Consider the following 16,394-nt stretch of genomic DNA (forward strand, 5'->3'; position numbering starts at 1 on the left):
GAATCCCGTGGGCATTGTGAACTGTCACTTTTTTCGCCAGCGCCTTTCTCACCACACAATTTCGTTCGCATTTGTGGGTGGCGGCGGTCGATTTGCGCTGATTTTTTGGCAGAGAAAAACGCAGCTCGCTGTTTTCACATAGCACAAAAAGCACACTTGTTTCGTTTGCAACCAACCGGAGCCGCTGAAAAGTAAGTGTCAATCGTTAAAGCCCAGAAATTCGGCGGTTTTCCACGTCGCCGTGAAAAGTGCAAAAGTTCTCACCCCCCGCCTACGGAAAACACCGATTACTACATCGCAGTAGGTCTGCTGACCCAGGAAAAAGTGCTCGCTGGTTTTATAATTGACCGAAGATAGTGGCAAAATGCGTTTTTGCAATGTGGCTATGGCTATTTTTTCGCCAGCAGTGTGACCCTGAAATTAAGAGTTCGCTGCGATTCCCTGGGATGCAGAATCCCGCTGGGCAGGCGGATATATCTGGAAATATCCAGGTGGCGGAAATCGTGGGGGCTGTGGGCGGGTTAGTCGGGGAAAATGTGTGAAAAGTGTTTTGGTTTTTGTGCTGTGCCGAGTGCTCCAAAGAAAACCCGTGAGCAGCGGAAAATTATCGATCGAAAAAGCTGTCATGTGACTGTCAACGAACAGCTGACATTGCGAGAGGAACTCACCACGGTGGAGAGGTGGGGAGAGCACGGCTCTCTCTCTCGCTGCCCCTTCTCTCTCTCTTGCTCTCTTTTGGGTAAACAAAATAACTTGAAAAACTTTTGTTTAAAAATTCAAATACTTTTCGGTTATTTTCCCGCAAAAGCACGTACTTGGATGATTAATAGATCGGGTTGTGCGAAAACAAGCAAATACACTTAGTTGCCGCGCGAGGACTAATAAATAATGGTATTGCGTGCACCAAGGACCTTGGTGAAAACTGACCAGATATATTTTATATATGATATATTGTAGAAACGCGAGGCTAAAACTCAAACACGGCCAATAAGGCGGAAATTCGAATGGCCAAACAGCTGCTGGAATTCCAGCGCGTGCTTATCTGTGTGGCCGTGTGTGTGTGTGAAGGTCTCCTGTGCCACCCACCACCACCCACAATCCACCCCCCGGCAAGCACATTATTATTAATTAATTTGGGCGCACACCCACTGCGGCGAGGATATCGTCAAAACTTTGTTTTTCCTCCTTTTGCGCCTTTGTTCCTTTTATTGTTTTCTGTTTTCGTCGCTGCAATTTCCTGTATTGGCTTTGGACTACCCCAACTGGTTGGGGATGTGGGTAGGGAATAGGAGAATATATAGCCGAGGATATAGACCCCAGGCCCCCTCCATTAGCGACAGCCGTTGGCCAGTCAGACTGTCTCCATTCGCCTGGCGACGCGATGGCTGCAGCCCTCCGCCCATCCCCGCTTTTCCCTTGGACTCGGGCCAATCCACGTCACCAGCTCAACATGGCAGCATAACAGTCGGTAACTCCTCCTCCAGGTCCTCCCTAGCCTATCTATCTATCTATCCATACAGTTCACCCTTTTCGCCCCGCAGCAATTTGACTTTCGATGCTAAAAATAAGCATACGTAGTTGTGCACTGAAAACCAAACATAGTCACTTTTCCCGTCTGAACTGCAAGTCATCTTTTGTGACATATGAAACACGCGTTGTTAATTATCATTGGAACATACATATCTACGAACTTTTCCGAAATCTGAACTTTCATACGTTATACGTATGCAGATAAATAGATAATATTATTCGAATGTCAATTTCCTATCAATTCACATGATATGATATGTTAAGATATGTATGGTTTTATTGATCTGTTACTTAAATAGTCTGTTGAAACTATATTCATGTTTAGGTCGATTACGTCGCCACTTTCAAAAGTAATATTTTATTTTTATATATATTTTTTGAGACAGTTGAGTTTATTATAAGGCAGTTACTTAAAGTTTAGTACTAAATATTGAAGATAAGTTATTTTTTCACTGAGATACATATGTTTCTGTTTATATAATTTATAAATAGATCCCTTAATGGTAAGCTTGACTGATCAGGTAGTAATATTTTATTTTTTATATATTTATTGAGACAGTTGAGTTTTTTATAAGGCAGGTACTCAAAAATATTATTTAACAGATTTGAAATTTTGGCACTAAATATTTAAGAGAAGTTATTTTTCCACTGAGATACATATGTTTTTGCTTATATAGATTCTAAATAGATCTCTTAATAATAAGCTTGACCGATCAGTGAGTTATGTCATTCCTAACCATAATTTTCGATACCAAATCCCATTGAACTTTGGGTATATCTTTTCTTAGCGTGTTTCCCTGCCACATTTTCCATTTCCTTGTTGTCTGTTGCCAGGATTGTTGCTGTTGTCACTCCCGCCCCCTCCTAGTTATTGTTGCTTTTGACGCTTCCTGGGCGAGGACAATGCACTGCCTTGACTTTCGATGGGGAGGGAGGAGGAGGGAGGAAACGATCTGGAGCCGGAGGAGCTGTCCTGTTGTCACTCCTTGGGCTCGTGCTTTGTTTTCGTGTCTCTTTTTGTGAAGGCCATCATCGTGGTTATGTAATAACAGTGCCCGCCATAGGCCGAAATTGGGTAAAGTTAGATTTATATCTCGTGGCGTTTGCTGTGTGATTACTCATACGCCCCGTGGCAGGAGCAAACAGAGGAGTAGCGACGCCAGGAGTCAGCGACACTTACCCAAATTGAGCACTCGTTTTGGTTTTGGCCATGGCGCCTTTTGGCTTTTGGCTTTTGCCTCTCGCCTTCCGTGCGACTTCGTCATCAACGGACGGACAGGGATTCGGATTCGGGTTCGGATTCGGCTGACGAATCGGATCGCAGATACTTCGGCCCTTCGCTTTTCCGACCTCCATGGCATCTGGTCGCTATGCCAGTCCGCATTTGGCAGCGAACCATCGACACTGAAGCACGACAGCATGTGCCACAACCGGAGAAAGTAGGAAAAACAAACGGAGTAGAGGAAAACCCCAAAAACGGCGGCCGGGGGAAAATGCCAAAAAACCTGGTGGAAAAGTTCCTGACCATTCTGTTGAGACGCAAGGAGTGCTAGGATCAAGTGTTTGTGTAAGCAACGAGGACTCTGTGTACAAATGTGTATAGCCGAAACATAGACAAACTGGCGTTGGACTGTCTGGCGCCAGAGTTTGGGGTTTGGTCGGTGAAAACTGCACTTTTCAGGGTTCGATCGCGCATAAATAATTTCCAATTTCAATTAAAGTTTCATTAGCAGAAACTTTCAAGTGAAGCAATCGATAGGGAAAGTTACATAAGTTGGGAGGGGGGGAAACAATCGATTAGCCAAGGTCACAGACAAATTGACTCCGAGTCCTCCTCACTCACGAACCTTTTCTTCACCACCCCCCAAATAGCCATCAAGATGATGTCCGAATACTGGATTATCTCGGCCCCTGGCGACAAGACCTGCCAGCAGACGTACGACACGATGAACAACCTGACCAGCAAGCAACACAACCTGTGCAATAACTACAAGTTCCATATACCAGACCTCAAGGTGAGTTGATATCATCATAACGCTTAAAAAACTAAGAAATAGGGTCATTTCTACCTCATTTCATATCAATAAGATTCAAACATATCAACATGATATTTTATCATATCATAAAAAATACCAAATTTAGAATTTTTTGCATATCAAAATGATATGAATAACTTGATCTTTAAAAAATATCAATAATATTATCAATATCAAATATCCATTACCATTTTTTTTTCTGTGTAAGTTTTTTTGGGACCTTTCTCATGAAAGCTACATTTACATCTCCTTATAATCGCTACTTTAACCCACACAGGTTGGAACCCTGGACCAACTGGTCGGCCTCTCCGACGATCTGGGCAAGCTGGACACCTATGTGGAGCAGATCACCCGCAAGGTGGCCAACTACCTGGGCGAGGTGCTGGAGGATCAGCGGGACAAGCTGCACGAGAACCTGATGGCCAACAACAGTAAGTCGTCTGCCTGCCACCACTTAAGTTGTATTAGCCTAGCTTAGTCTAGCTTAGCTTAGTTCCGTTTAGTTTAGTTTAGTTTTAGTTAACGTGGTTAGGTGATGCCTGTCCCGAGTCACGAATCTATATCGTTTTGGTTCTTTAGTTATTTATAAGCAGTTCTTCTGACCGTAGACACTTTTGAATCGGAATGCTCAGATATAATCGTACCATGTGTATTGCCCACAACATCTATTGTTTACCCACTACTATTCTGTATTGACTAACAACCAGTGAGATTCGAATCGAATTCCCTTTTTTTCCCAGCCGCCGAGGGGCTGTTAGAACTCGGTTACCATGGAATGTTTTGATCTATCTATGTTCTCAGTCTGAGAAAAGCTCAACCTAACTAACACGAAACCCGTCTATTTCAATCACGATTTTATATTCGTTAACAGTTTTTGTAATAGTTCAAGATTATGCGAGAAAGAGATTTAAAAACTAATCGATTTTCAGCCGAAACCCTCAGGCCTTACATTTATTTTGTTTCGATTTTCTAGGCCTTTTAAGTTTTTCGTTCTTCAACATTATTTTCTCTTACTCTCCTGGTTTGATTTTCATTTTTAGTTTGAACTTTTCTGTTGAGTTATCTTTTTGATTTTTTGTTGAACTCATGCGCACAATCATCACCACTGAAAAGAAGGATATTACGTAGGTCTGAAAAGATATAGTGCCATCCAACAACAATGGAATTAAAGTTTGCGGCCAAAAAAAAGTATAAAAAAGAGTTGAAATGAAATGAAAACGAAAAAAAATGAAATTAGCCGAATGGGAATTTGCGTTGTTTATTTTGTGTTGCGTTTGTTGTACATTTTAATACGCACCGAGCTCACACGCTATATAAATCTAAAACTATACTATACAAAACTATATGCCAGCTGAGACACACACAGATACACACACACACCAGCGTATTTTTGGCCCCGTCCAAGGGCGCCCAAATCCCCGGTCAATTACTCCGTGCTCTCGGTCGAAGGTCGCCCCCCCTCCGCCCCATTTCCTTTAAAAAAAGATATATATATATAATATCACCATGCCAAACAATAGAAAAAACACTCACACACGCTGAGGGAGTACAGTGAACACTTTGTATATTTTACATGAATTGTTGTACGTTTCTTTTCGGTTTTCGATACGATTAAGTTGGAAAAGTTATTTGTGGTTTTCCGTCATTTGAAAGCTCGTTAGTTTTTAAATCATCCACCGCAAAAAAAAAAGAAAACAAAAAAATAGAACGAGAAGATAAAGATACAATGAAGATGGAGGAAAGCTAATGTGTAAAGATATATAGACCCATAAACTGCATATATAAATATCTATATATAAATACTTGACTACGAAACTTATGCGCGAGTGCCGTTCCCTCATACTTAATTTTTAATTTTTATTTTGAGTTTACATGTACTATTTTATTTGTATAAATAACTATGTAAGTGCGTGCGTGTAAAAGTTGGCCAACTTTTGTACTGTACATATATGTATACCTATATAGAATGTTGTAACTGTTGTGTGTGTGCGTGTGCCTGATTGCAGAGTGTGCGTGTGTATCTGTGTTGTCTCATTTCCTTTCACCTGCATTGAATCGCTTGGAAAAACGCTTATTTTTGTACCATTTTCCCCCGAAAAACCCACTCACACACAGCTGAAATGCAGAGATGCACTTCAAAGGACCTTTTTCCCGGAATGAGAGTGTGTGTGTGGGTGTGTGGGCGACAGTGTGTCTGTGTGTATTTCTGTGCCCTCTTCATATCCATCGCATTTTGCTAATTGGGAAAGATGGGAGATACTTGCAATTAGAGCTAATTGGCAACGTGTGGCAAACAACACAAAGACAACAAGAACGAAACGCTTTTACACTGCAAACAAAATAGTACCAGAGTACCAGTACCAAAAAATGAGAGCACAAAATGAGACGCAAACATCTATCAGCCATGTTGGGATCACCGAGTTCCCCCGATTACATTTTATGTTCCACTGTTGTTCATGGGATGCCATTTAGATTTCGATTCCTTTTCGCACACACAATCCACCAAATCTATAAACCCAACCCGCACACTTGAGTTTCAAATTATTTACATTTTTCTCATATGATTTTCCTTATTTATTTTTACGATATTTACAAATCGATAAGTATAATGTTTGGTTTCGCTTTTGGTTTACAATGATGATGATAATAGCGATGATAATCCGGTTTTAGGGCAGTTGATAACGAGATTGAGTAGGCAAGTCGTGAGGTCTAGCCCCTAAATGTATGCTATATAGTTTTACTTTTAATTTATTTCGACCGTCCCGCCCGGAAATCGAGCCGAAATCGAAAGGGAGGGGAGATCCTAGCTAAGACTAAGTCTGCAACCGAATCTAAATGCCTTGTGTTGTATTGTCTGTACCGGTAATTGATTGAATCGCCACCACACCAACAAATAAAAAAAACCGAAACTGAAACCATCCGAATGAATCCTGAATCGAACCCCGAACGAATCTCTCGCGCGGATGCAGGTCCTGGGCCACCCGACGACAGCATGCCGTGTCGCCACCACCAGCGCATCAAGCATCTCAGCCTGCGACACCAGCGAAAACACCAGCACACGCACCACCAAAACAAACCCCAACACTACCATCACCACCACCATCACCACCAGCTGCCGCAGGATCTCAAGGGTAAATCCGCAGTCAGCTCTTCTCCCGCCTGTTCTCCTCCTGCGCCACCCAATCTTCCTGCAACCGCAACCGCACCCGCTGCCTGTGCCTGTGCTAGCGATGCCCCAGCCTCCGGCGGCAGCCTGACTAACCTATCGACGGAGCCGGAGCCGGAATTCGATGCCGATGCCTGTCCGTGCGACGAGTGCTTCGCCTGTGCCCCGCCGAGCACCAGTGCCACGGCCAGCACGCTCCTGGCGGATGAGTGCTACTCGCAGACCGCCTCCTCCATGCTGAGTGCCACCCGGTGTGCGTTGTCTACGGTGGCGGCCATTGCCACTGGGAGCGGATTGGGCAGCGGACCGAGCACGAGTGCAGCGGCCGCTGCAGCTGCCTCCTCCTCCTCGGGAGGCATTGGTGGCAATCCCGCCTCCTGCTCGACGCTCTGCTCCTCGGCATACTTCTCCACGTCGGCGCCCACGACCAGCAGCTCGGTGCACAGCAGCATGTCCCGCTCTAACAGCAAGCGGCTGAATAACAACACTTGCAGCATCAACAATAACAAGCTCAGCTTTCGCAGCGGCAGTCATGTGAGCCAGCTGCATTTGGCCACGCATCCGCATTCGCATGCAAATCCTCTCCAGTCGCCCACGCAAAAGTCCCTGTCCGTGGAGGACGAACTCGAGGGCGAGGCGGCCGGAAATGCCCCCGAAGATGGGGAGACGGACGAGGCGGATCCCAAGAGTCCGCACAGTGTGCAGTCCGATCTGTCGGACACCTTCGACTGGTGGTTCAATAAGCCCAAGCGTAACTCTAAGAAGAGCAGGTATCTTATCATCGCATTACCTACTTTGTAGAACGTTGCCAAATCGCCAGCACCCCAGACAAAAAAAAATAAACCAAAAACAAAAAACAGAATAAAAAATAAAGTCAGTCACCCGCTGTCATCCCGCTAAAGCTAAAGCCAAAAGAACACCAACCACCTACCCAAACAATCCAAAAACACTCTGTAAAAACACAAGATACAACACTACACTGAAACAATGGCGCACCCGCTTTTTGCCTGCCCTCATCCAAAACAAAAAAGAAACCACACAAATGAAACCCAAGCCCAGAAAATCCATAAATGTTTGAGTTGATTAAGAACCGAGAACCGAGTCAAATGCAATAATAATGTATTTCTTTTTTAAATCACTTCCCATTTCGACCATCGCACATTGCCCACTCACCAAATCACCAAAATCGCCTCTGACAGTGCACAACAACAGCAACACGAGACAGCAACACCACTGACAACACCACAGCAACACCAACAGACACAACAAAACACCAACAGCAACACCAACAACAACCACAATTACAACCTATCCAAAGCAATGACATTTTGGCATCAAGCATCGACCACACCGCGCTCTAGTTATCGCTCTTTCTTCAATTCTCTTGCCGATCAAATTTATAGCAAACGTTCTACACCGAGTCAATTAAATATAAACAATGGATTTAATTTAACACCAACACATAGATCGTCTCCAGTGAGTAGTTGTTGTGGCAGTAGTAGCCAGGGGCGATCCAGTCCGGACACGGATCCCGCCGAGCCGCCCGAGTTTCCGCTGAGTCCAGGTTAGCATGGGTTAATTGGTTGGCTGGTTGTTCTAACCTACCGAAAACCGAAAACCGAAAACCAAGATCTCTTGATCAACGTTGACATATACCTACTATAAGTGTACATGTTGATGTTGCCGTTGCTCTCTTGTTTCCTTCAGTTTCACTTTCGTTTCGTTAATCCTCCTTAATTTCTCTCAATTATTGTTTCTTGAGCAACTTGATGTATCCCTCAAACCAAAAAAAAAATAAAGAAAAAATATCACACACACCTTTCTCAACCACTCTCCACTTTCTTTGATCTTTGATCCTTCCACTCGCGGAATTTCTATCTGTTCTATCTTTTTGTTGAAGCAACTACAGTTTTTTGCCCAGTGATCGTACCACTTTTGATTTGCCTTTCTCTCCTTTCTCTGTGGTATATATTTGCAAACGCCTTTTGTTTGCGCTTTCGTTTTGCTTTCTCGCGATTTGACATTGAATATCTGACTATATATGATAAATACACGGATCTGTTGATTATTTGTACCAGTGTAAAAGCGATTATGTTGTTCTTTCAGTGTACGCTCACCAAATCACCAAATGTTGTTCTGCGCTCCACATCATTACAGCCCACGATTAACGCCGATTTCCATTAAGCTATATTCAGCTAGATCACCCAAAATCAATAAATCACCAAAAAAACAAAAAATCAAAAAACCTAAAACTGCAGCTTTGCCCAGCGCCAAATGTTGATCAATCTCTGAGTTACTGTTTGCTTTGTTCGCATTTTAATTTTAGTCCTTTGAGTGTCTATCTATATATGTGTATACTTATCACACAGTCTAGCTAACGTGTTGTGCCGTGTGACACGAAAGGTATTTCCAATTGCGACTAATATGCGTAGTCCCGAATTCCCCGTAAATGCATCCCAAAAGTATTGTTCGTTTATCGATGTTCCTTTTTTAACCTATATATTAACCCATATATCCTGTAAGTGTGCGTGTGTGTGTCTGAGTAAACCTTATGCAATGTGTTATGTGCGTCCAATCTGACTAACTAACAAGTACTTTTCAGTTACCTTTTTTTATTTTATTTATATAACCTTAATTTTAAATAGCTTTCGAGCCTAGTTTCCTTCAAACTAATTCTATACAACTTATAGATCAATTACTATGTATTTTTTCAATTTCGTTTTGTACTTAAACATTAATTGAACAACCCGTTTGTTCTGCTAGCCAACTAAGTGAATTACTTTGGCTTTGTGATAATCAGATTAAACTAATACCGTTCTATCCATCCAATCAATCAAAATAGCCGAACTGCCGCAGTACTTGACCCGCTTCCAGTGGGATATGGCCAAGTACCCGATCAAGCAGTCGCTGCGCAACATCGCCGACATTATCTCCAAGCAGATCGGCCAGATCGATGGCGATTTGAAGACCAAGTCCCAGGCGTACAACAACCTCAAGGGAAATCTTCAGAACCTGGAAAAGAAGAAGACGTAAGTGGTTATTAGCAGGGTTTGGAAATTGACACACATGTTACACTATGTGTTTTTAACACGACGTGTTTTTTACACTGTGTTTTTAACACAAATGAAAATTACATTTCACTGACATTACGAGTTGAAGGGAAAATGAAAAACCAATATTATACGTTAGTTTTAGCCATTTCAAAGCATATATGAATTCTTATACTCTAGAAAACCGAAAACCATTTTTCGGTTCAACATACAATTCTGACACTTTAATGTAAAAAACTCATGTCAAAAAATCACGTCGTGTTAATAACACATCGTGTAAATAACACAAAAGACATGTGTGTGTTATTTATGTTTCTAACATATGTAGGATACAATTTTTTACACACAAGTCAATAATTTTTTTTGACCTCAACACTTTGACATTTAACATGTTAATAACAAAAGTTTTATACAGTGTGTGCTATTTTCCGAACCCTGGTTATCAGTAAACTAAAGTAATACCTAATTAAACCTGTCTTTTTCGCCCTACAGTGGCAGCTTGCTGACCAGGAATCTGGCTGATTTGGTCAAGAAGGAGCACTTCATCCTGGATTCGGAGTACCTGACCACCCTGCTGGTCATTGTACCCAAGTAAGTCGTACATTGCGTTGTTTTATAAGCGAAGGATATTAAAGGTTGCCTATTTTCACAGGGTCATGGCCAACGAGTGGCTGACCAACTACGAGAAGATCACCGACATGATCGTGCCCCGCTCGTCGCAGCTCATCCAGGAGGACAGCGACTACTGTCTCTTCAACGTGACGCTCTTCAAGAAGGTGGCCGAGGAGTTCAAGCTCCATGCCCGAGAGCGCAAGTTTATTGTGCGCGACTTTGTCTACAACGAGGAGGAGTTGGCCGCCGGCAAGAACGAGATGACCAAGCTGATGACGGACAAGAAGAAGCAGTTTGTACGTTGAGCAAGGATATTGCGGCCCTAGGGAGAGTTTTCTAACCGATAATTCATTGCAGGGTCCCCTGGTTCGCTGGCTGAAGGTGAACTTCAGCGAGGCCTTCTGCGCCCTCATCCACGTGAAGGCGCTGCGCGTCTTTGTGGAGTCCGTGCTGAGGTATATCATTTACAAATATAACCTTTTAAGGATGTATACTAATTGATTTTGTGAATCCACAGATACGGCCTGCCCGTCAACTTCCAGGCCATCTTGATCGAGCCCAACAAGAAGAGCGTGAAGCGTCTGCGCGATGTGCTCAACCAGCTGTACGGTCACCTGGATGGTGCCTCCGCCGGCGGTGCTGTCAGCAGTGCTGATGTGGGTTCCCCTTGATTCCTCAATGGCCTTCACAAAATTAATTATATACTATTTATCCCCCAGAACGTGGACATCCCCGGCCTCGGCTTTGGACAGTCCGAGTACTTCCCCTATGTGTTCTACAAGGTCAACATCGATATGGTGGAGCAGGCCAAGGTCTAAGATCGCCCGCCGTCCGCCGACATTGCATACATCCAGCCACACAAAATACACTTTAATACAAACCAACAAAAACCAACTTAAAATCAGCTGAACCATTCGCAGACATCTAATGAAACAAAATTAATAGATTACTTTAAATAATTTTAGTCATTGTTATCTAATTATTGTTGTTATTTATGTTGCGCGTTGCCGATATCTGTTAATCCAATCAACTTCCGGTTCGAGAAATCGAGACGCGCGTCAGCAAGTCAAACAGAAAATTGAACAGATCTTGTAGAACTCCCCGATTGTTCTTTGTCCCCTCTTCAGTTCGCTAAACAGTATTTTATGTTTTTCTTATGCCTTACTATGATTATGATATGATGAATGAACAGAGTGTTTAACCCGTAGCCAAATTTACACACATTGTCGCTGAAGCCCCGGCTTTAATTCTCCTTTTTCGTTTGTTTTTGGTAGCTATACAATAAACATTTGAGTTACATTTTGTTTTAACAATCACTTCGTCTCGTTTCGTTCGTGCTTGTGCTCCACTTGGTATCTGTATCCGTGACTAACAGCAAGACATACAAAAACATGCCCAAAGTAAATTTAAGCCCCAAAATGGTGTCGCAAATCGCAAACAAAACGTTTCCTAAGGAACTAACAAATTTCCGATGCAATGGTGCGTTTCGACTAAAGACAAACTATTAATTAACGGATGTATTGTATTTATAAATGTTGCCTCGATATCGAAAGTTTATAAACAAAAATCCTGCGCGCTGTTTGCATACTATACTAATCGCTGAGGAGAACCGCTCGAGCATTTCGTGGTTCTGTCTGTTCTGTTTAACCCCCGTGTGTGCGTTAACCCACTAAAAAGCGAAGAGGGTCCAGCACATGAGATATGAACAATAATATTCTATTCGTATGTAAAGTTTTTCAGTTTTTCCTATTGCTAAATCGAGAATTGTGTACCGAGTTAAGCGAAACGTGAGAGAGATACAGTATCTATATATAAATATTTTAAAGTTATGCATACTATGTGTAAAAAAGAAACGAAAGAAACCATGTAAATGTCATTGCGTTATATAAGGTGCAATTAAGCCATCCTTGTAAATAATTATAAAGAAAGAAAGACATTCCCAACTTTGTTTTGTTATCAATTTTTGAACTGGCGCCGAGGCCAGTTCGCATTTATTACTCAATACTTTTAGCTTAGGACTAAGGTACCAGACGCTTTCGGGATCTTTCACAGATTTTATTCGAATTGGATTGACTGATTGAGTCGCATAAATTCTAAACAGAGAAATAATTGAAAGGTAAATATATAAAAATTTAAATTTGAGCTCGATGAAATTCTGTGAAAGCGAAAAAGGCGTTTGAATATTTTAAATAGTTCTGCCTATGTGCTAAATCTCCTGTTTGGGCTTGTTTTGCGAGGAGGCGTTGCGCGATATCTTCAGAATATTGGGGGGCCTGGGCTGATTCTTATCCGCCTCGTATTGGGCGCGATGCAATCGCTGGCGATGCTTGTACATGTTGGCGCTGCAGAAGAATGTCATGGGGCAATTCGGACAGGTGTATAGAACCTCGCCAGTGTGGGTGGATGTGTGCTCCTGCGGGGGAAATTACAGATTAATTAAAGGAATTCAAGCGTATTTTGAACTCACCTTCAGCTCCTGCGGCCGCTTGAAGGCCTTCTCGCACATGGTGCACTTGAACTTGCGCTCGCACTCGTGATTGTGGTAGATGTGGCGCCTGAGGGCCCTGGCATTCGGCGACACCTTGGCGCAAATGTGGCAGCGATGCTCGCCCGCACTCTCCACATGGATGCTCTTCATGTGCTGCTTCAGCCCGGTCATTCCTTTTAACCAGGCGCCGCAAATCTGGCACTGCTTGAGTTCGGGCTCCGGACGCGGCTTGTCCGAGTGCATCAGCTCCTGGTGCTTCTTCAGAATGATCTTGGTGCGCATCTGCTTGCCGCACTTGTCGCAGATGATGGTGCTCTCTGGGTCGTGCATGGAGCTCATGTGGTTCTTCAGCTTGCGCTCGGTGAGGAATCTGTTGGGAATAGCAAATCAAGATTAAAACAAAAGCGAAAAGAGGATAAAGACCGAACCCACTTCTTATTGCACTCGGAACAGGTGAACTTGAACTCGGACTTGGGCACATGCTTGTTCAGCTTGTGGTAGTCGATGGCCGTCTTGCTCAAGAAGGTCTTGGAGCAGAGGTCGCAGCTGAAGGTCAGCTTAACGGCCGGATCCATGTGCACCTGCTGGTGGGATTCCAGGTGCCGTGAGTTCTGGAATGACTTCTCGCAGACGCCGCACTTGAAGTGCTCCGGATTCCAATGGACGAGCACATGCTCGGCCAGCACCTTGCGCTGCGTGAACTTGCGGCCGCAGCACATCATGTAGCCGGGATCCACCTGGTGGGTCAGTCGGTGGTGGCGCTGCATCTCGGTGAAGTTGTGCACCAGCAGATTGCAGATGGCGCAGGGCAGCACGCTGGTGAAGAACTTGGCGATGATCACGTCGTACTCCTCCTGCTGTTTCTTGCGCTGCTCCAGCAGTTCGCGGGACATGCGCACCTTCGGCTCCGCCGGTTTCGTCCGCTTCTTGTACTTCTTGGGCCGCACCACCGTTCTCTTGGGCAGCACGGCGAACTCCTGCTTGTCGGGATTGTCCAGCTCGAAGTCCGAGTCGGAGTCGGAGTTACCGCTGCCGCCGTAGTTGTCCTCGGAGGAGTTATCGCTGTGTCCCAGCTCCAGGAAGTCGGGATCCGCCGCCTCGTCCATGAACTCGTCCAGCTCCTCCGCCTTAAGGTCAAGTTTGATGTCTTCCTTTGGTTTCGGCGGAGGGGCGGCGATGGCTGCGTCTGCTTTCCGGGGACGTCCACGTTTCTTTTTGGGCGGCACAGGCTCTGCAGTGGCTTCCGGCTCATCCTCGTCCTTTTCACCAGAGGATCCTTCCTCTGCCTTTAGGCGCTTTCTCAGGCGTCTGGCTGTGCCCTCCACTTGATCCTGAGCTTGGGTGCTCTCGAGGATCTCGATGCGGGGTAGGTGGTCCAGTTCGTGCTCCTCGATCTTCACCTCGGGGTAAAAGAAGTTCCGCCCGCCCAGTTCCGGTGGCTCCGGCAGGCGTTCCTCCTCCTGCGTGGGCAACTTGAGGACTTCCGGAAAGGAGGCGGTTCCCTGGGTGAGCGGGTCATCCTCCATGAGCAGCACCTTCGTTTCCTGCAGCGAATTCTGCGCCGCACTAACGAACTCGTGCAATGTGTGAAAGTCGGAGACGGTTTTCCAGCAGCGGCCGCAGATCCTCTCGTGACTTTCCTTCGAGATCTGGAAGGGAAAGTGCTGGTTGACGATCCTGGTCACCTCCAGTTGGACGGCCCGCGCGGATTGTACGTCGATGTAGTCGCCCATCATTGCCGGATACTCGCACATGCAGAGTAAGCAGCACGAAGAGGAATCTATTGAAAGTTAAATAAACAAATTAAATGCAATTCTAACAATTTAGCATCAGCATCTTTGTCCGGGATCGCTTCCGCTACCCGATTCCTTCAGTGCTCCCCGCTTACCCATTGCGATTTGTAGCCTTTGTTATTGGCAGTGGAGAGCCATCTAAGGATTGGGGCGTAAAATGCAGTTTTTTATTTACTAATTTGTTTAAAGCCGCAGTGCACTCAAAACGCCAGCTGTTTATACAGTTCACAATAGCAGTGCAAGCTGCGGGCACTTAGCAACACTGCCGATAACGATAACGATCTCCCAAAGAGCTGGTCACTCTGAAAGTGGTTAAAAATTGTTATTATTATTATTTTTAACATTTTTAAGCAAATTCAAGCTGAATTTGCAGTGGAACTGTGTTTTTTCAACCAAGAAGGTAAAACGAAACACTCCTGAACCAAAAAATCACAACAGCAGGTGGGGAGATATAGTTATTTAGTCAGGAGGACATTCCACCATTTGTTTACGTTTTCACTTTCTTATTTTCTGAAGATCCTAACATGTCGGATGCTGAGAAAGTGGTGGTAAGCTTATAATACAAACACAAGTTGCACAGAAACTAATCCTAGACACCTTCAGCAGCCCGAGGAACCCTTCAATGAGAAGCCGTTCTCCGTGGAGCTTAGGGAAACCTATTGGTACACCATTAAAGAGCTTGCGGAGATGTTGGAGTGTCCAGGCTGCGGAATATCCATGGTATCGTTCAAAAACCGCTTGCCCCACGTCAAGAAGTGCTTCAGCATCAAGCGACGGGGTCCTTTGTACAGGATACACGGGTATGCCGAGTGCAAGTGTGGTTTACTCATAGCAGACACGATAAAAGCTCAAAAACTGCATTGCTGTTTGGTAAATAGACCCGAAATTATTGCCTTTCAAGTACTAAGATGTATCTGTTTATTTAGGGTAAAAGTCGGCCATGCAAGCCGTTCAAACCTGAGGAAATTATCATACCGGAAAGTTCTTCGGCCGATTCACCACATCCTCAAGAATTAACCATAAAAAGCGAACCTCTTCAGCCCAAAAGAAAGACATGGATTCGCAACTTTATGAGCCCCATCAAGCAGAGGGATGTCCCATTCCTGGATATTTCCTACACGAATAAAACCGAACCTCGTGTCCGGAACTTCGACAGACCATCGCGAAAACAGGCCCCCAAAGAGGTCTCTGTGTACTCCATAATTCGAAGGAACGGTGTTATTTCAGTGGCGGGAAGATCCATCTTGAAACAGCGCAGCAACGAAAACCTTGTAATAGTCAAAAAGCGAAGACTGCGACTGCCCGCAATCAATCAAAGCGGAAAGGCGTGACCTCTACTTCGCCCAAAATAGTTCATAGTTCTTAGTACCATTAAGCCATTTCCTTATGAAAACTATATTAAGTCGACTGTTTCTTTAATTAAGTTCAAAAGACAAAGGATTTTTGCCAAGCTTTTAATTTTAACTTAACTGACTAGATTAAGTTTCCTATGAAATAATATTTTTACTTAATATGCTGAAACACACTGTATGAAAAGGTTGCATTGCTATAGATAGCATTGTCTAATACTCGTGATATAATATTATTACAGTATAATATAATTTAAATATAATTTTTCTTTCTAAATCTGTTCATTTTCGTCTAGTTTACTGGATTTATTTGGAAAAAGTCATGGCAAACTTGAGAAAAATCTTTAGATTTTTTTCTAAATATTATTTT

The 16,394-nt window shown here is 44.0% G+C and overlaps 3 protein-coding genes across 5 annotated transcripts; 2 read left to right on the forward strand and 1 right to left on the reverse strand.

Moving 5' to 3' along the window:
• Positions 1–30: 30 nt before the first annotated feature.
• Vha44 (V-type proton ATPase subunit Vha44) lies at positions 31–12,337 on the forward strand. 2 transcript variants are annotated; one of them, XM_017159373.3, is made up of 11 exons: positions 31–191; positions 3,403–3,545; positions 3,844–3,997; positions 6,536–7,502; positions 7,932–8,296; positions 9,575–9,761; positions 10,275–10,373; positions 10,435–10,690; positions 10,752–10,849; positions 10,912–11,050; positions 11,114–12,337. In XM_017159373.3, exons 2-11 carry the CDS (start codon positions 3,411–3,413, stop codon positions 11,210–11,212), a joined length of 2,499 nt encoding a protein of 832 aa, XP_017014862.3. In that variant the 5' UTR covers positions 31–191; positions 3,403–3,410; the 3' UTR covers positions 11,213–12,337. The 2 variants fall into 2 exon arrangements, with proteins under 2 accessions (XP_017014862.3, XP_070069613.1); XM_070213512.1 differs by lacking the exons at positions 6,536–7,502; positions 7,932–8,296 and having other exon boundaries at positions 36–191.
• Positions 12,338–12,377: 40 nt separating this feature from the next.
• Positions 12,378–14,914, reverse strand: LOC108069331 (transcription factor grauzone). The gene is made up of 4 exons (XM_017159368.3): positions 14,771–14,914; positions 13,315–14,662; positions 12,862–13,252; positions 12,378–12,807 (listed from the first exon to the last, which is right to left on the reverse strand). Exons 1-4 carry the CDS (start codon positions 14,772–14,774, stop codon positions 12,601–12,603), a joined length of 1,950 nt encoding a protein of 649 aa, XP_017014857.2. The 5' UTR covers positions 14,775–14,914; the 3' UTR covers positions 12,378–12,600.
• A 41-nt stretch (positions 14,915–14,955) lies between these two features.
• Positions 14,956–16,301, forward strand: LOC108069333 (uncharacterized). 2 transcript variants are annotated; one of them, XM_070213513.1, is made up of 4 exons: positions 14,956–15,116; positions 15,192–15,223; positions 15,279–15,545; positions 15,602–16,301. In XM_070213513.1, exons 2-4 carry the CDS (start codon positions 15,200–15,202, stop codon positions 16,004–16,006), a joined length of 696 nt encoding a protein of 231 aa, XP_070069614.1. In that variant the 5' UTR covers positions 14,956–15,116; positions 15,192–15,199; the 3' UTR covers positions 16,007–16,301. The 2 variants fall into 2 exon arrangements, with proteins under 2 accessions (XP_070069614.1, XP_044251866.2); XM_044395931.2 differs by having other exon boundaries at positions 15,282–15,545.
• The last annotated feature ends 93 nt before the right edge of the window (positions 16,302–16,394 follow it).

This window comes from Drosophila takahashii, chromosome 2R (genome assembly GCF_030179915.1).
Source record: "Drosophila takahashii strain IR98-3 E-12201 chromosome 2R, DtakHiC1v2, whole genome shotgun sequence".
Taxonomy (NCBI): domain Eukaryota; kingdom Metazoa; phylum Arthropoda; class Insecta; order Diptera; family Drosophilidae; genus Drosophila; species Drosophila takahashii.